Genomic DNA, 25,861 nt, shown 5'->3' with positions numbered 1-25,861 from the left:
GGGGGGGGGGGGGAGATAGGCTGAACCGTCCGGCCCGGCCTTTAAGGATGGGCCGGATGAGCTTTAAGCAGGAGAGAAACGCGAAGCGGGGAGTTCAAGAAGTTTATGTCCCTCTTCTGCATTGTTGTGGCACACTTCGGCCAGATGATGACTGGGAAGCACAAATCTTTGCTCCTCTTTGTCTCCATGACGCCCACCGAGCCTCTGGCTCATCGTAAACATGGCAGCATCATGGAGCAGAAACAATGAAACGCAGTTCGAATAAAAGCCAACACACTGAAACCAACGGTTAATTTGGTAATCGATTCTTCTATTGATTATTCTGACAATAAATTGAATAAAACATTGACACATTCTGCAGATTTTTCATTTAACCAACCACATTTTTTATATAGTATTAGAAACAGAAAACAAGCATTTTATTGTCTAAAATATAATAGCAGTATTCCTTTTCGTGAATTTGACCCAGCTGAAGCCAAAACTGACAATATTTACAGAAAAAAGGAGTTTTTATCTTAAATGCAACATGTATATAAATTTTGTTCAGTTGCTCTGAATAAGTTGTATTTTTCAGCAAAAGGCCTTTTTTAAAAAAAAAAATAAAATAAAATCTGCATAGTCCACGATTAATCAATGATTAAATTAGTTGATTAGTGGAATAATCAATAATCAATTCATCACGATTAATTGCTTCAGCCTTAATCCCTTTTGCCTCAAATTTCTAGATCTAAGCTTTTAATTTCTACAGAATGAATGTAAGGAAGGATGGATGAGTGAAATTATTTCAGGTACATGAAGTGTACTTTACGCTGAATTTGAGATATAAACTATGAGACCACAGCAAGTAATTCCTGAACTTCTTCCAGTTTTAAGCATAAATCTGCAGTGATCTGGATGAAAAATTATCTTGTAGTTATGTACTGCGCGGAAACGATTCTTTGTGTGGTCTGCACCTCCAATTGTTGCAAACTCTGGAAGCAGCATTCCTAAAAATCCAAAAACACATGAATGCCTGAGGGCCAACTATGTAACCATCAATCATCGATTATCAGTGATCGGATGCTTTGCTCTTAGGGTCAGATAAAGAAAACTGTTGGTCCAGGAGATTTGCAGACCATCTGTCCTAAACCCCAAACTACTTCACTTTTACTTATGAAAACGGAGCAGAGCTGAAGTTTCCACATGCATTACCCCAACATGTTATTAACGCAAACAGTTACAAATGTGCAGCCGATCAAATATACACTTCTGCAGATACCACATGGACAAAACGAGCAAACAAGACAGAAGGTAGTTTACTGGAGAGCATAATCATCACACTAAGGTTTAATTTAAACATGTCCACTTTGTTGCTTCAAACATAATGCACAGAGTGTTTTGGATATAAACACAAAGCCGGTGGAAGAAACGGACTCCCTTCCCTTACACATGCATAATCTCGGCCTTTCTCAGTCCACAACATTCATATTTTTATGTCCAGATATGCATTTTTTTAAGGGAATGACAACACCCCATCCTGCTCCTCTACAATCTGCTCCACTATCCATATTTAAGACGTCGCGGAGGTCGCGCGCAGAGGCGTGCACGGCCACCGCAGAAACCCAACACCGTCACGACCTCCCTTCCATCTTCCACCCGCACCAACACGCAGCTCCTCCGGCTAATGAGTCCGCTCAGCTCACCGCCAGACTCGGCCACTTACCCGGTCAGGGACGCCGCTGCACCAGTTCGGGGCTAAAACGAGCAAAAGCTCCCATCCTGGGCCGGAGACGGACACAACAAAACATCCGGCTGGGGCTGCAGCGTGACCCAACCAACCTCCGTCGAGCTGATATAGCAACAAAGTATTTTCCGGTTTGGAGTTTCACAATAAAATCTAACCGCTTAGTTTTCGTTACAAAAACGAGGCAAAAGCTGAGAGTAAGCATTTTTTTAATCATACCTCAGTTTAAATTCAAAGATTTACACAATATCTGAAATACGTTTACTAAGATAAAACGCTTAAATCTCAATTTTCAAAACTATAAAATAAACAGGAAGCTATGACATTTAGTGTTAAAACTAATTTACAAAGCATATTGCGCTGCTAAAAAGGCCTTCTGCTTGAGGTGCAATAGCCCCCTCTTGTGGTTAGACTAAAAAAATACAAGTGATATTTTTATTATGGCTAGCCTTGAGTAGTTAAATCTAAAAAATAAAGTTTCATAACGTACTGGCCCTAAAGCCACTCTTTAGCAGATTAAAGAGGTCCACTCGGCACTTTATTAGTTATTCATCCTTCATAGAAAGTGATTTTATCTTACAAGTTCAAGTTATCTTTCAGCACAACATAGAAACCGATTTTAAGTCAGTAAATCCGTAACACCGATTAAAAAATTAATAGTTCCACCAGTAGATTATTTCATTTATAACAAGACATTTCCCCCTGTTGTAACTGAAGTAATCTACAAGTGGAACAAGTACTTCCACTTGTTCCATTTTGAATTTTATCAATATTCAAGTAGTATTGACTTAAAACAAGTTCCTATATCTTGCTGAAGTTACTTGCAATCAAAACTACATAAAAGAAATTCTGTGTACGGATTATTAGTCACTTCTTGCTTGTCGTAAGCAAACTCTAGTTTAAGTATTTTTTGCACCATCAGAAGCAACCTAGACATTTGCAGAAAAATGTATGTTTTACGAAATAATGACACAGCTCTGTAAATCACTTCTGATTTTATTCAATGGAGGAAAAAAAAAAAAAAAAAAAAAACTTTCAATAAAACACAGTAATCCCCATAGCACACACAGAGAGGACATAAATTAGAGGCACGGCAGAGTGACGTTTAAGGGGAAACGTGTCACCTGGGTAGTGGAAAACATCTTCTGCCACACAGCCAGCGGCCTACTGTGCACTGCGAAGGATGCAGAGGAATCAAGTGAAATGACACTGTGGACTTATTGAGCAGAAGTTGATTATCCCTGCACAGAAACGCCTAAATGATAATACAAAAAGGGTTACAAAATACAAAACGGTGGGGAGAGTCTAGCCTAAAAATAAACCATAAAAATTCATACTGACCCACACTGGGTTTTTTTTTTTTTTTTGAAAAAGAAAAAAAAGAGAAAAAAAAGCAAAACAAAAGGAAAAACATCTGCTTCTGTAAACATTTCGAACATAAGGTGTGCATTACAATTTAAAAACCACTGCAGTCGCATACTTATCTGTAGAGAAATGTCAGAAACAAAGACTGAGTAAAAAAAAAAAAAACTGATCTGAAGTGGTTCTGTAACACTGCTGTGAGAACGAGTGATTTCATCAGCCCAAGACAACAAAAAAAAAAAAGCACCTAATATTGATCTCGTCACCCTCAGACGCACCTGAAGGCACCGTCTGACAGCAAAGACTGCTAGGAAGTTGTGTTGTCTGAATGAAAGCACAGATGCATTTGAACTGTGGAAAGGGAGGGGAGGGGAAGTGAAGTGAAGAATGGGCTTCAGATATGACAAGTAAAACACTTGTTTTGGTTTGGATGCCTTTTGATCTGGACATGATTATGTAAACAACCAAGCGTCATTAAAAAGAGGTCCAAGATTTGGGTGACACGGCTGGTTTTAGGAGTTCCAGCAGTACACAACATCCAAATGTCTTCAGGGTTTAGCTCCAATTTAAAAAAAATCGACGGGGAACCCTTCTAAGGCAACCGTAAAGCTACAGATGAAGCCTGAAACGGGTAAACGTCCCGATTGTGCAGAGAGACGACGAGCCGATTCTTATTCCCTTTTTCCAGCCCGTCATCCTGCTAATCCTGCATGCTAATTCACAGTTTAACCCTAGCCCTACTTGGAACTAATATAAAAAGAAAAAGAAAAAAAAAAAAAAACAGGTTGAATGTCACATTTCTGGATGTGTTTACTTTGTGTGTTCTTATATTTCCAGTAGAAAAAAAAAACAAAAAAAAAACCTGACAACAGCAGAGTCAAACCGAACACTTCATGAGAAAGTTAGAGCCCTAAAAATATTACAGATTGAGGATAAATAGTGTGGATTTTTCCTTTACAGCTCGTCTGATGTGTCCTGCTTTGTTGCCGTTTATTTATATGCAGCAAGTCACATACAAAATATACAGTGTATTTAAAAAAAACAACAAAACAAAAAAAAACTGGGTGTAATTCTGCGGCATGACGTCACCAACAGGGATACTGTCAAAACATAACTTACAGCACAATGAGGCAAAGTGGTAAAAGTGACTGGAAAACCTGCGCGAGTCTGTAGTTAGTATGTACAAGCTGCTGATCCTGTACCCTGTGTTTAACAAATAAATCAAAGGTCCCTATAGGAGTTTTCACTTTAAGGCGAACAAAGTGAAGACGCAGATTCGCACGTCAAGCACCGATCAGAGGGGAGGACTGGAGTTGTTCAGAAACATGCTCGACAGGGAGGTCAACAGCTACACAAGTTCTGGCACATCAAGTTTTGTTTTCCCAAACAGCAAAAGCTGCCTTCCGTCGACCCCTCCGGACAATTTGCTAATTACATACGAGTTTTACCGTGACACAAAACGAAATCGATTACCATTGTTCCCTCGGTGGAGGTGGAGGAAAGCAGCGCAGGGCAGCGAGGCGACTACAGACCTAAAGGTGACAAACCCCAACACGCCTCCGTTCGCTCCCGCTTTATCTTCATGATTACAGTCCAAACTGCGGTTGGGTTTTTGCCTGAGCGTGTGAGAGGGAGCTCCTCCAGGTCAGGCTCAGGACGGGCTCGTCTCCGTCGTCGGCTCGTCGCTGCGCGGGCGAGGTCGTCTCGTTGGCTACCAGCTCATAAGGGAGGAGCGTCCCAGGGTCATAAAGTACACCTGGCTGGCGCCGCCTTGACGCACGGAGGCGAAAAAGACCTAAAAAAAAAAAAGAAAAAAAAAAAGAAGAAAAAATAAATGATAGTTTGGGTGGAAAAAAGATACTGACACCAAAAAGTACTGATCACAAGAGACATGCTACCATTTTATAATATGCTAAGTTTTAAAAAAAAAAGCATTTCATTCTGACCTTGTCATTCCTCTCGCAAAGAAATTTAAGTCTCTGGGCTCTTTTGTGCATAAAGACGCCGTCCAGGTGTCCCGTCTCCACTGAGCGGATCTCGATGGCCTTCTCCCCCCAGCCCATTATCTGGTTTGACCTAATGTAGGCTGCAGCAGAACAAGGAGCGCGTCACCTTCATGATCCCATGATCAATTTGTTTAGTTCCCGTTTAGGAATGCCTCCTCACCCACTGACGTCGGCATTTCTCCCCACTGCAGCACCACGTCCTTGGTTATGCGCCCGTAGGTGTTCACGTAGACGCCCTCGTCCTCGTAGCACACCAGCAGCTCGATGCCGTCCGTGTTGGGGAGGATGATGATGGCGTGGCACTGAATGTTGGTCTGGATCTGGAGAAACGGAGAGTCAGGCGGTAAAGAGCGGAAAACGACGGCGTGGGCTTCGCGGCCCGGGCCCGAACGCTTACGTGTGTGGGCAGGTAGATGTCGTAGACGGCGCCGGAATCCACGTCGACGGCGTGGAAGCCTGAGCAGGAGCCGTAGATGACCTTTAACCTCTGGCCCTCCTCCACGGTCAAGTCGACCAGCAGTGGCTTGTGCACGAGGTCGCCGAAAGACTAAAGACCAGCCAGGTGCGCGTTAGATTCAGAGAGGAAATGGATGTTTTCAGTGTCGGGTTGAAATGTGGCAAAATGTGAAAGTTTCATGGGGTAAAAATCCTTTGACTAGAAAAGTGAATCTGTCATGCTGCTTACTTTGAATGCCATGAATTTATGGTAGGGCTTGGGAGCCCAGGCGTACACTTCCACAGAGTTCTTCAAGGCCAACACCAAGAACTTAATCCTCTCGTATTTCACTGAAATGTTCAGGAACAAATTTCAGGTAATCATCTAAAACTTTTCAAGGATTTCTGGTTCGCAAATAAGATTGAAATAAATATCATTTGTTCATAAAATTTAAAGAAGCGACAAAACATACCGACTTTGTAGTGGACGCAGCCCTCGAGGTCGCCCACGTTCACCCAGCCCTGCTTCTTCTCCACTTCAGGGTCGTTGTGCAAAATCTTGTTCCTGAGCCACGACAGGTAGTACACTCGCAGCTTGTTCTTTTTACCTGCAACAGCCCAGAGCAGAACCGTGGAACCGGCTTTGCATAGAAAGTACAGAGATTCTGAATTTGGAAATCCGTGTGCGGTCCTCACCCGATATGGTGACCAGAACGTTGAGTCCCTCCAAGACGTCCATCTGCTGGATGCGACGGCGGTTAATCAGTGGGTAGACTTTCCCCTGACCGCTTCGGTCCAGGAGCATCAGCCCGCTCTCTGTCCCGACCAGCAGGTTCACTCCTGAAGCAGACACAGGACAACAAGTTAGCCAACCTGTCCGGGTCAAAGTCAATCAGCTCCCATTTCTGGATTTTTTAAAAAAAATTTTATTTTATTTTAAATCCTACCCCAGAGTGCTGCACACAGGATCTCAGAGTTGAACCTCTTCTTGTACTTGCGGATCTCTGGAGTGTCGCTCGGTGGGCGCGTGTTGACGGGGTTGACGTTGACCACCGATCCTTTACGGGACGGGTCGGACCTCAGTGGGTCAGCGAGCCGACCTTCTTGACCAAATCCAGCTGGAGGAGGCGGACAGAAGCAGTTCTGGTTGGACTTTTTTTTTTTTTTTTTTTTAAATATACAACACTCTCAATCTAAAAAAAAACTCCCTGCGATTAAGAGCTAAAATCAGCAAAAGGCTTTAAAATAAACCTGACTTTATTTGTAAATGCTTAATCTGACATAAAAAGGTTGTTATTAAACATTTCTTGCCATTTTAAGATTTCTAGATGCCAAACAGAAACACGTCTTATACTGTACATAACAGTACGGAGGCACATTTTCCAAATATTCACAGGTGTGTAGTAAAACTAATGAGAGTTTTAGATGGGGGGGGGGAAGCACTAAAATAGTTGAAAGTATAAATAAAGTGTTAATTGCTTTCATTTTAAAGGGTACACATAACTGAGCGTTTAAAAATAATACTGTCTTGTTTCAAAATTTCCCAAAATGGCAGCCTCACCCATGTTGTTAAGGGAGCTGCCGCTGGATGGAGAGATCTGAAGAAGACGAGGGTCAATGAAGGGTGTGAACGATGAAGAGGACTTGTGTTTGGACATGGAGTTGTTCTCTGACTGGGACTGGAAGATATTTGACATTAAGAAAGAAACAAGAGTTTTAAATGGGAAAGCAGCACTGAAGGCTTCAACCTTCAGAACTAGTTAGAAAAAGCAGGAAGAAGAGTTTTGAAAACCGCCTCTGAAATTAAATCACACTAAACGTTTCCTGTTTTTACATTTAGCAAATCTTATATACTGAATATGTCAGAATAAAGACATTTTTTAACATTAAAATGTAACAATGGTCATTGTAGCCAAGTTAAATTTCAGCAAGAAAAATATCTGAGTGAATTTGCAAACTTTAATCTTGCGGTTTATGTACACAAAAGAAAGTCTTCTACCTGAAAGGCAAGATAGCTGCAACTGCCATTGATGTTGTGTTTTTGTGTGTTTTCTTAAAACGGATGGAAGCGGCTAAATTATGTCGTTATGTTTGACATTTAGCAAACAGAAATAATTCTGTTGATTCTACCTAAAACCGGAAAAGTTTAGCCAGATTTAAAGTCAGATGGCGAGAAAAACAAGGTTGTTTCTTTTTGACCACCGTCAATATAGTCTTACAGAACCACTTCAAGCTGAACTTTTGTCGACACAAATGGGCAGTAAAACACGTTTAAACAAACGGATCACGTGCAGAATGTTAGTTTTTCAGAGACGGGCGAGAGAAGAAACGTTTTAAACGAAACAAACGGACAACGACAAGAACTGAGCTGAAGGAAATTAAAGTCTTTCCAGACGCAGGCCGCTGTGATTTGTTAGAGGAGAAAAAGATTTCTTTAATCACAAGAAATGCAAGTCATTCTAGTCGGAATCGTCCCGCCGTCGTTAATCCAAAGATCCGGTTTAGTTTCCGCCATGTTGTGGCCACATTCTGCTAAGCTGGAGGCACCGATGTTAGCGGCGGTTTGATGCAGTGGATTGTGGAGCAGGAGAGAAGAAAAATGCAGGAGCTCAGGGATTAAAACCAGGTGTCAGTGGAGTCAGACGGAGGCGAAAGTGAAGCCAGGAGGATGCAGACGGGAACCAACAGCCAAGGACTGCACAGTCGGTATAGACGGGATCAGATGTGTGCGCGGTGTCTGTAAATTATTTTTGTTTTACTAGGCCTGGCCGATGCAGTTTAAAATAAAATGTGACTTTTTTTTTTTCTCCTTACCGGACTCGATTTTAATGTATATTTTTTTTTCTTGCTTTATTTCTAAATGCGGCTTATATTTCAACCATCCCTTCTGAGAGCTCTGCAAGAGAGTTTTAGGGTCACTCTAGGAGAATTTTTGTTAAATTGTGAGAATATAATAACATTAGCAGAAATTCAGACACAGTTTTACCAGAAGAATGTCATGAAGGTTGTTTTAATGAGTAAAAAGCTTGAATAATTAATTTAATAAATTCACTAAACTTCATTCTGTAGATATTGAGACTCCATCCTTGTAACATTATGACTATTTTCTCTATTAAAAAAATGATATTTTGTTGTAGAGTTGACCTGAATTCAAAGTTCAAACAGAAACTCCTCTCAAACAAGATGGCCGCCCCGGGTGTGCTGACATCACTCAACTGTTGAAACCCAAAGATTGTTTAAAAACAAATAAAAATCCTGATTTTTCCCCCCAAAAAAACTAAATCTTTAAAAACAAATAATTTGATTAATTGATAAAAAAAACTGATTCACCCCCCAGTCCTAGTTTTAAATGTTTAGATGAACACAACCTCTCCACATCTGAGCCCGTTTATTCCCAAACCGTCCGCTCCTTGTTTGTTGGCCTCTGTGGTGTGAGGGCGACATACCTCTATGGCAGTGAGCTCGTCCAGGGGAATCTGTGAGCACATTCCAGGACTGGCCTGGCTAGAGGATGACTGGTAGGAGGAGGAAGAGGAGGAGGAGGAGGAGGAGGGAGACATGGACATGGAGATGGAGGAAAGGATGGCTGCAGAAGAGGAAGGGGAGTGATGGCTCTGCTGGATAAGGTCGGGCAGGTGGTGAATGCGGCCAGGGAAGCCGTTTTTCTCCGGGACGCCCTGACTGGGGCCAGAGCCGGGCGAGGAAGAGGAGGAAGATGAGAGACTGACCAACCGCTTTGTGTCAGCTGTGCTCTGGAAGCAAGAACAGGCACACTTGGGCTCGAGCAAGCAGGTGGAGAGGAAGAGGAGCTGCAGGGTTCAGGGCGTTGCAACTTTTTTATCCAGACGCAAAAGTATTCACACCCCGTCTGCAATCGATTTGTATTTCTTAAAATGTACTGAATTATGTTACAGTTTCGTATTTACTATTTGTAATAATTATATTTATTGACAAAATCTGTGTCGTTCTTTTGTTTAACCTTTGTTTTTAGCAAGACAACAGATGAAAAACAGTCTTTTGGATAATTCTGGCACGTTTTCAGAAACGTTAAGCCGAACCAAGCTGATGGTCATATTACACATCTGTTAGAAAAGCCTAGTTAAAGTCCAAACCTAAAACCAGTTGAGATTCTGAAAATTCCGGCTTCACAGATGCTCTCTATTCAGTCCAAATTTGTTTGTTGTTTTTGGGTGAAATGTGGCAAAATATGAAAAAGTTCAAAGGGTGTGAATACTTTAGCAAATTATTGCATAATCCAGTCGTTTATCTTCGAAGAGCAACACCGCCGGCTGCAAACGCGAGCTGCATTTTAACAACAAGATCCGTGAAGGTGGAACATCACAACACAGTCAACATGCAGCAACACGAGGCAGAGAGGAGAATGACCAACACGGAGCCTGGGCCGGGAAAATGAAAACTGGATTTTTTTGTCAAATTAAAACGTGTTTTTTTGCTTCAGTCGGGAAGGTTTGCTACCTGTCTGATGACCAGGGTGCCGTCTTTGGAGGGGGTGGTGGCTTGTTCGCTCTCCAGGTCTTCCACCAGCATGGTCTTAGCTGAATCCGTCTCTCCATTGCTCAGCCTCCTGGCAGGGGGTCAGAGGACGGTTAGGACCATTCAGCTCAGTTTGGGTTTACCGAGCTTCCAGACTTTTCTTGGACTCAACTATCCAGTTTCCAGTCCGTTGTGTTCATTTTAAATATCTGAAATACTAAAGTTTACTTTGAATTTATGATGGATATTTGCGTAGTCTGCAGTTTTTCAATATGGAACCTGGGAAAAAAAATCGATACAAGAATACAAGAAAGAACATTTCCTGTTGGTGAAACACTTTGACTCACCCCGTCCTGGAGTCCTCGGCTCCTGAGGTGGACTCCTCTCCGGCCTCCTGGTCCACCTCCTCCTCGTCCTCCTCGTCCGTGGTGCCGGAGTCGTCGCTCGATGAGGAGTAGTCGGTCACCTTGTGAGGAGGTCGCACGTCGTCCACCGCACGCAGCTCCTTGGCCAGAGCCGTCAGGTCCTGCAAGGACAGATTAAAGACTCTTTCATTTGAACAGCATTAAAGCATCTGAAGCCAAAGCCACACCGATTCCTCCTGGGAGAGGAGTGAAGAATTGACAAAGAAAAGTCGCAATGAAGGAACAAAGGAAGAAAGCGAGGGAATAAAAAGGAAGGACTGGTGAGTAATCAGGCGAGTTTACCGCATTTCTAGGTTCAGACAGGTTGTTTAGAGACAAACTCAGCCTTGGGGTCAGTAAAAATGTCACCAGGATGCATTGAGACTGTCTTAGTAGCATATAACCAGGAACCTCATGATGCCGTTTTATAAGGTCAACCACAAGCAGGGACAGGGAGGGGACGTTTTATCGACATGCCCGACAAAACAAACAGGCTGCAATCTGATCCGACAACAAGGCCAGGTGAGATTAGGAGCCGCTGTGACGTGTAGAGAAGCAGCAGGAGTGTGTCTGCATTCAAATCCAGATTCAGGAAGCTGCAGCTGAGGGTTAACCTGCTTTGTGTTGATGGCGAGCGGAGAACAGGAGGAAGTGGCAGGCATGAGAGAAGCTGCTGCATCGTCATCATCATTCACATTTACTTGTGCAATGCAGGGAGTGGAGTGAAGGTGCGGTCATCATGGGTTCCTACACATCGTTCATGGAAATATGTTGAACTTTCCCAAACTTTGGTTTCCGGAGCTCCCACTCCTTTGGGATCATTTTAAAATTTAAAAATAAGTTCGCTGTGAAACATGGCCAATATTTCTACACTCGACAGAATCCGACAAAACAGAGACTGGAAGGAAACACAGGAAGGAAGGGAAAATTAAAGAAAGAGAACAAAGGAAAAGGACGGAAGGATGCAGGACACAAGGAAGGAAGGAAACAGTAAGAGGAAGGACATACAGAAGGAAAGGAGAAGGGACAACAGCATCTAACAAAATGGTAATAAAGTCTGTAAAAACGCATATTTTTCCAAGTTTATTTTAATTTTTCCCACATTTAAACATGAGTTTGAGATTTTCCAAAGTGTGTAGGAACCCCGAGCATAACAAGGATGTGATGATGACGCAAACGCGTGAACGACGCTTACCATGTCACCCTGGGTTGGAAAATTAAGAGTGGCAGAAAACAAAGGAGGGCAAGAGAAAAATAAAAACAGGTTCCAGCTGTTCACCGTCAAGTATGCAATCAGGATTTTGATTTTCCTGTCAGTTTTGATCAACTTCTGGACATCTGAGCAGTAAAAACCAGGCCAAGGAAACACTGACTCCTAAAATCTGCTCTGAATCCATGGAAATTTGTTCCAAAATTCCAGACTTTGGTTTCAAAGACTTTTTATGAAATTTGGACAATAAAATACAGTAAAAGTAAAAAATTCTGTTTTGTTTAGTTTTTTTGTCTTTCAGATTAAAACAAAACAAAAAACATTCAGATGGTTTAATCCGTTTTGTTTTTCTGTTCATATCCAGACGTGGAAAATCAAATTAATTCTACACTATCCAAAGTTTTTCTTGCAGATTATTTTCCATTTTCTAAGACACTGATCTCTGATATCATTTTTTTTTCTTGGAAAAAGCAATCAATCTATTTAGATAATTAATTATTTGTTTATGATCTAAATATAAATAAATCAGCAAAAAGTTTGCTTCATTTTTCACATTTTTATCTCTCAGATGAGAAATAAAGTTGGAAAAATTGACACGTTTTTATTGAGATTGAGAACTTACAGCTGGTCGAGTGGGCCTGGAGGAGTTCTTCTCTTCTTGTTTTTTTGGGATGTTTTCCGGACGCTGCAGAGGCGAGCCTTCAGATTTAGACGAAGCTTTATGAAGACAAAACGGCATTTAGTGAGGAGGAGAAACGCAACACGGACAGAGGCTGTTTTTTTTTCATCTCGCAGCAGTTTGTTAGTAAAGTATGTGAAATGTGTACAGTACCAGGTGACTCACAACGTGGCCTGAAGCGGTCACCCGGACTGGCCTGGGAGCTGGCGTTGGAGCCCGAGGAGCTGCCGCTGCCGGGCCGAGACTGCAGCTTCTCCACTCTGTCCCACAGGGGGCGCTGCTCCACATTACTGCGACACAAAAAAATTCAGCGGCACAACCTGAAGTTAAACCGTCTAGGATAAATTTATGTGCCCCTGTTGCCGCGCAGTGTTATTCAGCAGAGCGTCATGGTGCAGTTCTGCTTGACAAATCAAGTGAGTTATGGCGACATGACATGATGACTGATTATTACTCAGCCACCCTCCGGTTATCTAGAATGGCTTGTAAATGAAACCTCTCACAGTGCCTTGCAAAACTATTGCAAGGCAGTGAAACTTTTCACATTTTATCAGGTAACAGCAATAACTTGACAAATACAATAAACCTGATTGCATTTTCAGATTTTAAGTCATAAACAGACACTATTTCGACAGGAACATGTTAACCACTGTGCTACCAAGCACTTTAAAAAAAGTCTGATTCTTTTTCTGAGTTTAGCCATAAAAACAAAAGAAACGAAAAGAAACCCTGGCTTCAAAATCCAACATGGCTGCCAGGCTTTGAAAATGTGGTAATAACCAGCTTACTTGCATTTCTGTGGTTCAATCGTTTATAAAGGTTGAAACATCTGAGAAGTGCATCATTAAAGGTGTGTAATGCTAACTGTAGTTAGCCTCTTTGTTTTTAATCTTTGAACTAGGATGTGGGTGAAATGTCAAAGCCAACTTGAATGCTTTCCAGCTCAAGCCTCAGAAAAATGCCGCTGGATCCTGATTCTTTGTCGGCTTCTTTTGTTGGCTGTTAACGGTGGATCCCGACAGAAACAATTATATTATTATTATTATTATTATTATTATTATTATTTTTGTCTGATTGTATTAGCTCAACCTCACAGGTCACGGCGGAAAAATGACACCTTTAACGTGGAAAATAAATAACTTCTAAAATTTCTGTACATTTTAAATTAGCCTAAAAAATTTGAAATAACTGCTCATGGTTGGATAAATGAAAGTTGCTGACCTGCCGACGCTCCTCTGGTTGGGCTGAGACGGCAGCGGGGACTCTCTGCGAGACAACACAGGAGACCTGGATGTTGTCCTCACTGGTACCTGTCAGAGACAGACAAAGGCGTTTCCGATAAATATTTCATTTCGCTTCCGTCGTCACAAATTAGAAAGGATTTAAAAACTTTACACACAAACATACAATGCTGTGAAGAACTGCCTCGCAGAATACGGCCGTTTTGCTGAGCTTAAAGCAGCCCCCACACACATCTTTCTTATTGCTTATATCATGAACTTTGACCTTCGCTGAGTGAAGCGAGGTCTGCAGGTGTTTCCTTTAATAGATGAAATTACAATTTGAAAGTTTTTTTTTTTTTTTTTTTTTTTTTTGCATTTATTCAGATTTGATTTTACCAGAGGTGGGTAGAGAATCCAAAAATTTTACTTCAGTAGCAAACAAAATTTATCAGTATGAGAAAGTAAAAGTAAAAAAAAAAAAATAGATGTCCAAGAAATTACTCGAGTAAAAAAGTAGTTGGTAAAAAAAAAAAAAAGGTTTTGGATATTTTAAGGACCAAAACTAGAAATTACATTGTAATAAAACTACTGCTACCTTTTCAAAAAGTTACTCAAGCAAATGTAAGTAGTTACCACCCTACTCTGGATTTTACGTTGAAGGGAAGACACTTTTCCATCAGCATTGTGTATCTGCACCAGAAAAAGGCTTGAGAGTGAGAAAATAAAAATAAAACGAGAAGAAGAAAAGCAACCCGTTCACTATGACGTAATGAGCAACACATGAGCCCTGTAAGCCATCTGAGTCATAAAGTCCTTTGTGGTGACTGGGTTTTGTTACTTGAAGCTTCAATCCTAATGCATTTTATGAGTTACCTCTGCTGTGACTAAAACGAGATTAAACAAACAAAAGCAGACGGAAAGAGTGAAGGACGATGTGAGAGGAGGAGGCCGACGGTGAGGGGAGGAGGGGAGCGGGATAAGAGCGGCCCTCTCCAGCTCCTTACCTTGGGAGGAACCTCCTCGCCGCTGGTCTGGCGTTCGAGCCGGGTCTGGGCCTGGGGGTGGTGGAGGGGAGGTTGGGGTTGGGGGTCGGGGCGTACGGGCAATGGGTGGTGGTGATGGTGTGGGTCCTGGGAGCGCAGGTGAAGCTGTGCAAAGCTAGAGCTCACGCCGCCAGACTCGCTGAAGGACTGGGAGCGAGAGACCACGGGCGGAGGAGGAGAGGGGGCCGCACTGTTGCTGCTCTTTAGAGCAGCCAGGTGGGACCACTGGACCTTTTAGGGAGTGAGGAAGAGGAGGGGAAGCGAAACAAGCAGACAACACAAGTGAGACACGAGGGGAAGATGCGTGAGGTTTAGCACCTGTGTGTGCTTTGATAGATACACATGCAGACGGCAGACACGGAACAACACCAAACAATGCGTCCCTCGTTTAGATGAGGCTTCGTTTGTTGCATTTCTTTGGCTCAAATTGGCTTTTGTTTCCGACCAGTCCCGTTAATAAACCTTCAAGTTCGGTTCAGTTGCATATGACGTCAACTTGTGTTGTCGAAATTACTCGGAAAAGATTTCCAAGCAGTAAAACTCAGATTTTTCCAATTAAATGTCAATTATAAGAGTATGGAGGAGAAGAGGAGGAGGAGGAGGAAGGAGTTACCTGAGGCTCCATGGGTCGGTGCATGGCGGAGGCCTCCGAAGCCGAGCCGCCGTTGGAGTAAGGTTCAGAGGAGCGGGGAGGCAGAGGGGGGTGCTTGGAAGGAGGGGCGGACTGAGGGGAGCCCTGAATGTTTTTACGGAAACGCTCGTCAGCCTGAGGACGACAAACATGGGATGAAGGCTTGGGGATATTTTAATGGATGAACCAAATCTGACAGAGGAAAAAAAATATTAGCAGAAAGGAACTACAGCTGAAATATTGAGTTCAAATATTTATATAAAATGTAGGTCCCATCTCCTTGGCTTCATTTTTTTTTTTTTAAACAAAGGCAACTGGTGAGAAAGATATTAACATGCTGGAAACTCAGAATTAGACACAATGTTTGAACTGCAAAAACACAAAATCACTAGGAGATTATTTTACTCGTAATATGGGAAAAATGTCCTGTTCCCATATTGCAAGTAAAATAATCTTCCAGTGGAACTAGCACTTTCTAATCAACATTAAGGAAGTATTTACTTAAAACAGGCCTGCTGAAAATTTACTTGCATATTAGATTGCTCTTATTCCAAGTGCACCAAGATATTTGCAAACCATAAAAACATTGTAAGATTTTGTGCTTTTGCAGCGTGCAAACAGATGCACATCTGTAAATACAAAAGCCCAGCGTGAAGAAAGTGGACGGTTAAAGACAGACGAGGGGCTCCTGGCAGACGGGACAGGCTCTGCATGTTAGTTTGGGCCTCAGTCGTCTGCATGCATCTGGCCCTTTGGTTACACACCAACAGCCTTTCAGGCAAAGTTCAGAGGCAGAAACTTTCATCCAAACCTAAAAATTTCTTTACCACTTAAGTATCCAATAAAAAAATAAAAACATTAAGGAAACTATTTGTGTGTGTCAGATAGTGCCTCTATAATTATAGTGTGTGAAGGCAAGCAAGTGGAAGCTGAAAAGAGCAGGCAGCAGGGCAGAGAGAGCCAGGGAGGAGGTTCACCTCTCTGATTGGCTGAGGGGGATGAGCGGCAGCCTCCAAACTTTCTGCCTGGGGGGCTTTAGAGTCAGTGGGGGTTTCAGTAACAGGGGGGCCGCTCTCATCACTCCCGTCTTGCTCTGCTAGCTGGGACTTAGCGCTGTCTCCGGGGACAACCAGAGGGGCCTTAGCGGACTCGGAAGCAGTGGCGTCAAGGCCCTCGGCTTTAGGGGACGGGGTGTGGGCGCCGTCGGGGGGCAGGGTGGAGGTCTGGGAGGGTTTGCTACGGTCTAGTGGGGGGTTTGTCTTGTCGCCAGGCTGCGGTTTGGATTCATGCTGCAGCGACAGCAGGTAGGCCTGCTCCTGCTGCAAGCGCTTATGGAGGCGCTCTGCCTTGCGCTGCTCCTCCAGCTCGCGCCACTTGAACTCCTGTCGCAGAGCGCGGTGGTGGAAACACATGAGCTACTGCCGTTTTGTTTGATTCAGCCTTTATTATAGAACAGATACATGACACAAACTAAAAGAAGTACAAAAACACAAAATGTCCTTCCATGGAAACCTGAAATTAGGCTGTCAGTATGAGATGCAGTGCTTCTAAATACATCCGCACTCCTGGAACTTTCCCACATTTTGCCTCACGAATACAAACTTTTATGCATTTCACTGAAACCTTTATGGGAAAAACTAAAGTGATGCATGACTGTGAAGCGGAGCGAAAAAGCTCACACTTAGCTTTCTTTCTTTAATCATAAAAACCTGAAAGGTGTGGAACACTGCAAAACAAATTTCGTAGTCTGGTTTCTAGTGCAAATATCTCAGTACATTTGACAAAACTAACAAGTAACTTTTCAGCACAATATAGGACCTTGTTTAGGTCAATAATGCCTTAATACAGATTGGAACTAATAGTTCCACAGACAGATTATCTCACTTATAACAAGATGTTTTCCTGTGCTTCAAGTGAAAATATGCCAGTGGAACTAGTACTTAAAAAGAAAAAAATACTATTGAGGAAATATTGACATAAAACAATCTCCTAAATCTTACTGAAAAGTTACGTGCACTTTAGTTTTGTTTCTCATCTCAGGTGTACGAAGATATTTGCTCTAGAAACGTAAAAAAATTGTAAGATTTTGTGATCTTGCAGTGCATGTTTTTTTTATTCAGCCCCTTTACTCTGATGCTTCTAAATAAAATCCTGGTCAACCAACTTCCTTCAGAAAAAAGCCAGAATGGGGCATGTTGGGGACTCAAGAAACATCTAAAACCCACTGCTCCACCATAAAGAAATAAATGACAAAGTGAGCGTTGACTGTGTGTGTGTGTGTGTGTGTGTCTGACAAACTGACCAGCAGCATGGCCTGTTCTCGGAGCAGCTGCTCCTGCAGTTTCTCCAGGTGCCGCTGCTCCTCCTCCAGCTGACGCCGGATGTACTCCTGTTGGCCAAACGAAGCACCAGAACAGAAATCAGGACCAGAACTTCACGACCCGACTTTTTTCGTCTGATATTTTAGATTAAGTTCCCCAGAATATGAATAAGCTGACCTGTTCGCGGTCGTTCCTCCTCTTCTCCTCCTCGGCTCGCCGGCGCTCCTCCTCCTCTTTACGCCGGCGATCCATCTCCTCCATTCGCCTCTTCTCCTCCTGCTCCCGCCGGCGCTGCTCACGCTCCTGTTGCCTCCTCATCTCCCGCTCCCGTCTCTGTTGCTGCAGATTAAAAAGCGAAACGTCAACATTTCCGAGAAGCGACCCGACCCTCGCCGCTCTCCATGTAAAAAACAACAAAAACACCCAACCTCTTCTAGCCGCCGTCTCTGCTCCTTCTGTTGTTCGATGCGTTTCTGTCTTTCGGCCAGTAGTTGGCGCTTGTACTCCTCCTGCTCACGGAGCTGCTGCTCCTGGAGGAGCTGCTGGTGGCGGAGCGCCTCTGACCGCTCCTTGTTCTCCTGCTGCAGGCGGATGAAGTCACGCCGCAGAGTCGACTCTCCCGGCACGTTGACGATAGAGCTGCATGTGACGGGAGGAGAGGAGAAAACGGTTACGGTTTCTGAAGAAGAGGACGATGTGAGGAGGTGATGAAGTTAGTAGACGGTACCTCGGCTCTCCTTCCTGCTCAGGAGGGTCCTCTTCCTCATCCTCACTGCCGCTGTACTCGTACTCGGTTTCATCTGCACCATAGAACAACATTTTTGCTTTAACACGTCCAAATTGTTTTATTCTGAATTGAAGCACGACTTCAACAAACCAAGCCTCACCCTTCTCTCCTCTCTTCTTCTTGGTGCGGTCGATGTGGTCTTTGAGCTGGATCCTGACCTGCCGCTCGTTGGGCTGGTCCCGGATGAAGGGATGCTTCAGCAGCTGCTCGGTCGGAGGCCGCTGCGTGTAGTTCTTCACCAGACAGCTCTCGATGAAGCTGAAAAACTTCTTGGACCTGCCGAAAATGCAGAGGAGCATCACGGGAAAGTGAAAACAAGACAGGAGGAGCTGGATGAATATTATGTGCTCCAAAGGGCAAAACGGAAAAGGTTGATGAAGCATTATTTCTTAACTGATGAAATAGTCCCGATATCTAGATTAAAACCCGATTGATGAGCTCATCGGCTCGCCCTTCCACCACTCGAGCTCTTATTGTCATCATCCTGCTGGAAATATCTCTCTGAGTCAGCTTGAGGAGAAGTAAGCTCGTCACTGATGAGGTTTTCCTTTCGTAGCCACGCTCTGTGTCAGCGTCAGTAAAATGAGACGCAATTTTCAGATTAATTAATTAATATTTGTCATCAGGAAAAGGAAGATTTTGTAACATAAAATCATCAGGCAACAATTAATTCCAATTCTGCTTGTAAACCGTAAAACTTACAATGAGACTGAAAAAATTACTTTAGTTGTTTGAACGATTCCCCCTAAACTAGAGCTGGACGACGACAGGATGACACAAGGATGGTGAAATTGTGTTGTTTTGCACAAGTGAAAAATATATTCAAACAGTTCCTTTGGTGTTAAAGCGCAGCAACTCCCAACACATCTGTGAGCTCATCCTAAATAACCTTTCGTCATATGTGAGCCATGAACATCCTCATCACTCCTACAGCTTCCTTAAATTACTTGAAACTTAAATCACACCATGGAGCAATCAATTTGTGGTAAGTGACCAAAAAAATGTAAGATCTAGAGTCGAGAGGAGAAGAAATCTGGGTTGTTTCTGCTGCCAAGAGAGGCTGCCAGGACAGGTGCAGCACAGATGTTCAGCTTGGCACCAATGTGTTTGGATCTAAGCCTCTGTGGCTGCCTGAGATAAAAATCTGACTGCACACAAAAAGAGAAAGCAACGAAAGCTTCACCGTGAGTTGAAACAAGCTAACTTTAAGATGTCAGCATGAAAGTGGATTGGAAGGGATACAGAAATATTCACCAAGACAAACTAAAGACGTCAGGTTTACGCGAAACTCACCATTTTTTGGATTTGAGCCTCGGAGGAGGGTTTCTTGGGATGAGGAAGAGCGCTCGCATGGGGTGCATGTCGCAAAGCGCTGCGAGGCGAGTCGTAAACTCGTTAGGAATCAAAGAAATCAACAGGTTAAATAAATAAAGCTGCAGAACAAAAACTCACGCGGCGCGCCCTCCGCCATCTCGATCGCTGTGATGCCGCAGGACCACAGATCGCTCTGCGACACAGCAGAACATTCAACATGAAGCAAACCCGGACGGGTGCAGGGACATATCAACAAGGACACAATCTGAGCGCTCGACCCTTACCCGGTAATCATACGTGGCATCTGGGTTCTCATCGCAAGCGATGACCTCCGGGGCCATCCAATATGGAGTCCCGATGAATGTGTTTCTCCTCCCAACTGTCCGATCCAGCTGGGCGCTCACACCGAAATCCACTGGAGAGGAAGCGGCGTGAAGACCAGCGGGATACGACTATGTAGGGTTACTGAAGTGTGCAGATGTCGAACTCACCCAGCTTCACTTCGGCGTTCTCAGTCAGCAGGACGTTCTGGCCTTTGATGTCACGGTGGATCACATGGTGGGCGTGTAAGTGGGCCAAACCCTGAGGAAGGTAGACAGATTACATTGGTGATGGGGGAAAAATAAATAAACAGGCAATCTGAAAAGAAAAGAGCTGAAACGTTTAATCGAATTAATCGACTACTGAAATAATCGTCAAGTAGTCAGACTCAAAAAAAAAAAAAAAGGCAATTTGCTGAAAGAAAAACATATTCAGAGCAGTAATTAAGCCAAAACTGCACAAAACACGTATTTTTGAAATAGAAATAAGTTTGCTTAATATGATGCTGCAACCAAATGATACAGAAGAAGCTTACTCTAAGAATCTCTCTGGAAATATAGGCAATCCAGTCTTCCTTCAGCTGGTTTCCCTTTGTGTTCTTCACCAGGTCTGTGATCGAACCAGCACCACAAAACTCCATCACCAGCTGCAAAAACACACATCATCATCAGAGGACACCAGACAACAACATGAACTTTGTGATCCAGGAAGGCAGCGGGGCTCACCCAGAGCTGGTCATCATGTCCCGGGGGACTCTTCTTAATGAAAGCGCCGTAGTAGGTGGCTATGTTTCTGTGGTGGGAGTACTTCTTAAGCATATTGATCTCCAGTTTAATTTCCTCCTCTTCATCCTGTACGTACAAGATTAAGGCAAACAGAAACATCCTGGTTAGAAAAGAAAAAAAAAAAACACGTATTTGTTTTAATCGCTAAAGAGGAGCCGGTCTTAAATGATCTAATAGGTGAAAATTCATCAGATTTTCCAGATGTTAAAATATACAATAATACGGCAGACGGTGCTCCAGTCGACAGGAATTTAAATATGAAACCTGGAAAAACTGAAAGTGGAAAGACTGAAGGGAAGACACCAGGAAGGAAAGGATTGGAAGGGAGGAAAGGAAGGAAAGAAGCAAGGAAGAAAGGAACAAAGGAAGGAAGAAAGGAAGGAAAGAAAGAAGAAAGGAGGGAAGAAAAGGAGGAAGAAAATAGGAATTAGGGTAGGGGATAAAAGAAGTAGGGACGCAGTAAGGATAAAGGGGATAAAGGAAAGACAGGAATAGCCTCATGTCAAGAAACAAAATAAAGAAAAAAGGAAGTAAAGAAAGGAAGGACAACTCTTAGGCAGTGGAATGAAGGATAACGTCTCAAAATACAAACATTTTCTTAGTACTTCCTCATTTTCCATATTTAACCAGACCTGGAAACACTCAAATCAAATTCCAGGCCAGAGTCCGAGGAATCCTTATCAAAATGTTGAGCTCTGTGAAAACAGCAAGGTTAAACTTCACTACCGGCTCCCTGGACGAGAGTTTTTTCATGGTTTTCTATGTCTCTGAAAACAAGGCAGACGTTTTTGTCACCGGGCAAATGATTCCTTTGTTTGGGGATTAATGACGCATGAGTGACTCACGTAGCAAGTTAAACAGATTGACGGTTACATCTGTGAAATATGTACAACAGTTTTTCAGCTACTTTTATCCTGATCAGAGGCTCCACGGAGCTGAAAGCTGAGAATACTGATGTGAAAATCTACCTGAAACATGATGAGCGAAGGATTACGAGAACGGGGGGGGGAGTGATAAATCAGCAGGAAATGGAACAAAGAAGAAGAATGATGCATCATATAAAGAATGCAGCGTCGAAGTTTGTTGTTTTTAGCAGCGATGAAGCCAATTCCATATTAATGCTGCAGTTAATCTCCGCAGGAAATGACCTTTCGTACCAATAACCTCCACTACCAACTCTTCATAAAAACAGTGCAAACTCGTTGCTTTCACCCAACAGCAACTTGACACTGATTAATGGTGACACACTAATTGAACACATGCAGAGAGCAGCCTGTGAGTGCTTTGCTGTATGCGTACATGACCTCTCTTAAAAAGCACAAAGCGAAGAGTGGAGGGGTTGGGGGGGGCTGAACGGTGATGGTTTTTACATTTGAAAAGTGAATAAAACCAAAATAAAAGCAATGATCCGCGCAGACACGACTTCTTCCCGCAAGTCTTTGTCAGCTGTAGCAAAATGGCAGATGAGCATCTATGCAGGCGGCCATACTGCTGCTGCATGACTCGTTTGAGTTGACGTAAGCGTTTCTGCCGAGCGAGACCCTCGCCGCTCCCCCCCTCTCCCCTCCCCGCCCCTTCCCTCTGTGCTGCCGCGCAGCTGTTGAATTATCACACCCCCGGCTGCGAAAGCCCCGCTGCCACAAGTCACAAGGCGAGGGGGAAGAAAGAAACTCGCACGGCGATGTGTCTGCAGGAGGAAAACGCAGGCGGAGAGGCTGTGGTCGAACGACGAGGAACAATAGAGTGACGCTCTCTGAAGATGGCATTTATCTGGTAACAGCTCAGACAACTGAAGCGAAATAAAAGCATCAAAAAAAAAAAAAATCCTGTAACTTCACTGCCTTTGAGCAGTCAAAGTGATTTGTTCTTTCTTGGACAAACTCACAGTTAATTAATTAGCATGTAATCACCTCCACGCCAAGCTGCACCGATGCAATAACTTATGTAAAAGGAGCACCAACCAAGAACTGGCATCATTTCAGCCTAGGGCTGGACAAGTCAATAACAATACATAATCACTATAGACACATGATCAATATCAACAGATAATATGTCTGATAGGGTTTTCCATGTATAGAATAGTCACTGAACTCCACAGCATTCTGGGAGATGTAGGCAAAAGAAAGAGCTTCAAAACAGCATCAATCGTCCACCTTTTGTTTCGGCTCACCAAAAAACACATATTGCATAATAAGTTCCTTTTTATTTATGTTATTCTCTATTCTAATTTTGGGTTTCAATTAGGTCCTAAAAATACTAAAATGAACTGAAAATGAACACAAAACAATCAAAAAAAAAAAAAGGATGATAAAGTCTGACGAAAACATAATTACCCTCCGAAACATATAATTAGGATCAAATGGCTAAAACAGACAACAATGCCAGTTAGAAATTTTATAACAATAAAGTACAAACTACTTCATATTGTGTTTTTTCACTATTTTTCAGAGTCATCTGATTTTAGCTCTTGGGCGAAATGGCTGGATTTAAGAATGTGGAGCAGCGATGAGAAATTGGGTCAGCTTGACCCCAGACTTGAAGATGGACCAACTAAAAATACATCAACAGTTTTAAATCTTTAAAACTCCACATTTCTAAACGTATATCACGCGTATATAGTGTAGTATTTAGAAAGACAAAGTTGTAAATAAGGATTATAGTTTATAAAAACACCATGTGAGCTCCACAAGGTAGTTTTCATCATGCCAGAACATGATCAGTCAATAAATTATTCACGGAAAAGAAAAGTAATCAATGCGTGTCATTTTTGCGATCACCATCTGGGAACACTCACCTGTTCACACTTGTTCTGAACCTACACAACTGGTATCAGCTGGTGTCAAGAGATGCCAGACCCATGCCTTCTGCTTTACGTGTCAGGTGAGCTTCATTTTAAAAGAAGCATTGTTGGCCTTAGGTTACAACACACCATGAAAGGCACTCCTACAGTGTAGTCAGAAAGTCCAGGTGGAGGTTGGGTAACATTTTCCTTAACCGGATGCGATTATCAGTCGAGCAGATTTCTGATTCATCGCTCTGCCGACTCAAGCAAGGCGTGGCAGGTGGAAAGTCAGGGCCTTGTGAAGTCGGATCATAACTTTTGACAGAGTAGTGCTGATCACAGCAGGGATCACTGAGGCTGTGGGACTGAAATGAGGGGGATTCAATGGGTCCTGTTGAGCCTTACCTCTGTGACGTCCATGACTTTGATGGCAGCCAGCTGTCCAGTCTTGACATGTCGTCCCTGAGGAGAGTAAAAAAAACAAAAGTAAAAATGTGAGATTTCTGTCGAATAAGCTGAACACTTAAAGTTTTGTAAAAACAGCTTCATTGTTCATCTTTCACTCTGAGTCCCTGGATGAAGATGAGGTATTAGAGCCATTGTAGATATTGAAGTAAAATAATAAAATAAAAATAAACTGGCCAAGGATGAGTATATTTCTCCTCCCACCCAAAAAAACATCTACATTTTTGCAAAAATTTTCACAAGTAAAATCCCAGATATTCTCTGATGTTTAAAAGTTGCAAATTTATGAGAAAAAGGAAAAAGTTAGTTTACTTTAAAAATGCATTATTCCAATACACAAAAATTGCAATTAAAAATTTTCCCCTAATTCTGCAAAGCTTTGCACATTAAAAAACTGTTTAGAAATAAATTGCTGCTAATCTTTTGATACCCCCACTTCAGCTAGGCATCAAGAGAACTTACAATAATAAAAAAATACGCATCTTCATTTGTCTTTATACCACCGAGTTGTATATTTATGACAAAACATGTTGAAAAGAATTTAAAGGAGATGAGCTTTGGTCAAACATTTTCAAAGAATTACAAAAAAAAATATGATAATACAGTTGGCAGAAACATTTTCTGCTGCTCCACCAAAAAATAAGACGCAGACTATAGGTGTCTATTTATTTAAGTGCTGCAATCAGTTGTTTTATATGGCGATCCCTATGGATATCAAATCTCCACAGCTAAAGCCCAACAGTGCCCTAGATATGAGTGTATGAGTCCAACATTCCCAGACTTCTCTGTTCTCCCAGCACCCTGCTGCCACTCCTTACATAAACAAAGGACAGAAATAGAGGCCTCTTTACATCAGCCCCCTCCTTCACCGAACCCTGGGAGGAGATAAAACACGGGACATTTCTGGTCACATCGGTATTCCCCTCATCTTAAGAGACGACACTGGAGTGATACCGCATCACTGTCGGACACTCCATGCACTTACCGGAGTGAGTAACCAGCCCCGGCAGCGCCGTTGTTGTGAGAAACAAAAGTAATGTGCATTTCAGATGAATAAAAATTAAAAATGCTCTTCAAATTCAAACGGATTGTTTTGAGAGTTCTGATTTAGTTTGAAAGAATTTGCATTAATCTGTAAAATATTTTCCAATTATAATTTAACTATTGAGCAATAATTCAATATGTATTAATGTTGTCTGTTTAGGTAGAAATACAAAAAATAAATAAATAAATAAAAAGGAGGTCTATTAACACAAAGATAAAAAGAAAAAAAATCACGTGGAAGAGCTGATCAAAAAGTCAAACACAAGCAATACTTTGAAATCATTGTAATCCCAATACTGTATTTTTGAAAACATCTTTGTAAAGAACTTTAGCTTTCCTACATCATTCAATGAATGAATGAATATTGAATAAACCACCAGATTTATCTTTTTGCCATGAGTAATGAACCGTTGTCAAAGGTTTTATCAATTAAAGCAGATTTTATATATGCATTCAATACATAATCAACAAGTGACAAATCTAGTAAGAGTATTTAATGACTAATCAGCCAATCACGCAAGGGTTATGGTTGACATCTGGCATCTGCAGGATGAGAAAATCTTAATTTGATTTCAACACATGGTGACTGCTGAAGGCCAAATCTGATCCGATACATCTGATTGCAACCTCTGATGTTTAGTCTAGGACCATCGTACGCAATGTAAAAACATTAAAAATGGTTTTAATAATGATCATTTTATTTTTATTAAACTAATAAAATTTCAAATATTTTACTACGCAAAGCTGTGAGTTTAGCAAAAAAAAAAAAAAAAAAAAAAAAAGTTAAAACACAAAAATTTGTCCTTGGGAAGGGGTTTGGGGGTTTTCCTTC

At 42.4% G+C, this 25,861-nt stretch overlaps 2 protein-coding genes across 11 annotated transcripts in view; both read right to left on the bottom strand.

Annotated features, from left to right (window-relative positions):
- Positions 1-1,832, bottom strand: part of LOC106950972 (probable ribonuclease ZC3H12C) — a 19,735-nt gene extending 17,903 nt beyond the window's left edge. The window contains exon 1 of the mRNA XM_015038179.1: positions 1,703-1,832. The gene's annotated coding sequence lies outside the window, so the exon portion shown is untranslated. The remainder of the gene's footprint in view (positions 1-1,702) is intronic.
- A 2,067-nt stretch (positions 1,833-3,899) lies between these two features.
- LOC106950970 (mitogen-activated protein kinase kinase kinase kinase 4-like) overlaps positions 3,900-25,861 on the bottom strand; it is a 37,349-nt gene continuing 15,387 nt past the window's right edge. Inside the window, exons 3-33 of one of the 10 annotated variants that reach the window (XM_015038169.1) lie at positions 23,926-23,982; positions 20,679-20,804; positions 20,489-20,599; positions 20,124-20,214; positions 19,917-20,047; positions 19,771-19,825; positions 19,612-19,690; positions 18,419-18,594; positions 18,259-18,331; positions 17,960-18,170; positions 17,709-17,870; positions 17,513-17,599; positions 16,188-16,592; positions 15,193-15,345; positions 14,541-14,810; positions 13,535-13,623; positions 12,467-12,603; positions 12,257-12,351; positions 11,620-11,628; positions 10,368-10,546; positions 10,003-10,111; positions 8,973-9,278; positions 7,088-7,205; positions 6,474-6,644; positions 6,223-6,366; positions 6,000-6,134; positions 5,777-5,877; positions 5,489-5,638; positions 5,252-5,411; positions 5,032-5,171; positions 3,900-4,880 (exon numbers count right to left, since the gene is read on the bottom strand). In XM_015038169.1, coding sequence (XP_014893655.1) covers positions 4,797-4,880; positions 5,032-5,171; positions 5,252-5,411; positions 5,489-5,638; positions 5,777-5,877; positions 6,000-6,134; positions 6,223-6,366; positions 6,474-6,644; positions 7,088-7,205; positions 8,973-9,278; positions 10,003-10,111; positions 10,368-10,546; positions 11,620-11,628; positions 12,257-12,351; positions 12,467-12,603; positions 13,535-13,623; positions 14,541-14,810; positions 15,193-15,345; positions 16,188-16,592; positions 17,513-17,599; positions 17,709-17,870; positions 17,960-18,170; positions 18,259-18,331; positions 18,419-18,594; positions 19,612-19,690; positions 19,771-19,825; positions 19,917-20,047; positions 20,124-20,214; positions 20,489-20,599; positions 20,679-20,804; positions 23,926-23,982 — 4,314 coding nt within the window. In that variant the 3' untranslated portion in view covers positions 3,900-4,796. The remainder of the gene's footprint in view (positions 4,881-5,031; positions 5,172-5,251; positions 5,412-5,488; positions 5,639-5,776; positions 5,878-5,999; positions 6,135-6,222; positions 6,367-6,473; positions 6,645-7,087; positions 7,206-8,972; positions 9,279-10,002; positions 10,112-10,367; positions 10,547-11,619; positions 11,629-12,256; positions 12,352-12,466; positions 12,604-13,534; positions 13,624-14,540; positions 14,811-15,192; positions 15,346-16,187; positions 16,593-17,512; positions 17,600-17,708; positions 17,871-17,959; positions 18,171-18,258; positions 18,332-18,418; positions 18,595-19,611; positions 19,691-19,770; positions 19,826-19,916; positions 20,048-20,123; positions 20,215-20,488; positions 20,600-20,678; positions 20,805-23,925; positions 23,983-25,861) is intronic. The other 9 variants (XM_015038171.1, XM_015038170.1, XM_015038172.1 and 6 more) reach the window with 9 other exon arrangements.

The sequence above is a fragment of the Poecilia latipinna genome, unplaced genomic scaffold (assembly GCF_001443285.1).
Source record: "Poecilia latipinna isolate Pla-1442-1.1 unplaced genomic scaffold, P_latipinna-1.0 Scaffold432, whole genome shotgun sequence".
Taxonomy (NCBI): Eukaryota; Metazoa; Chordata; class Actinopteri; order Cyprinodontiformes; family Poeciliidae; genus Poecilia; species Poecilia latipinna.
Note: the sequence above shows the minus strand (reverse complement) of the source record. Positions and strands in the feature narration are given on the sequence as shown.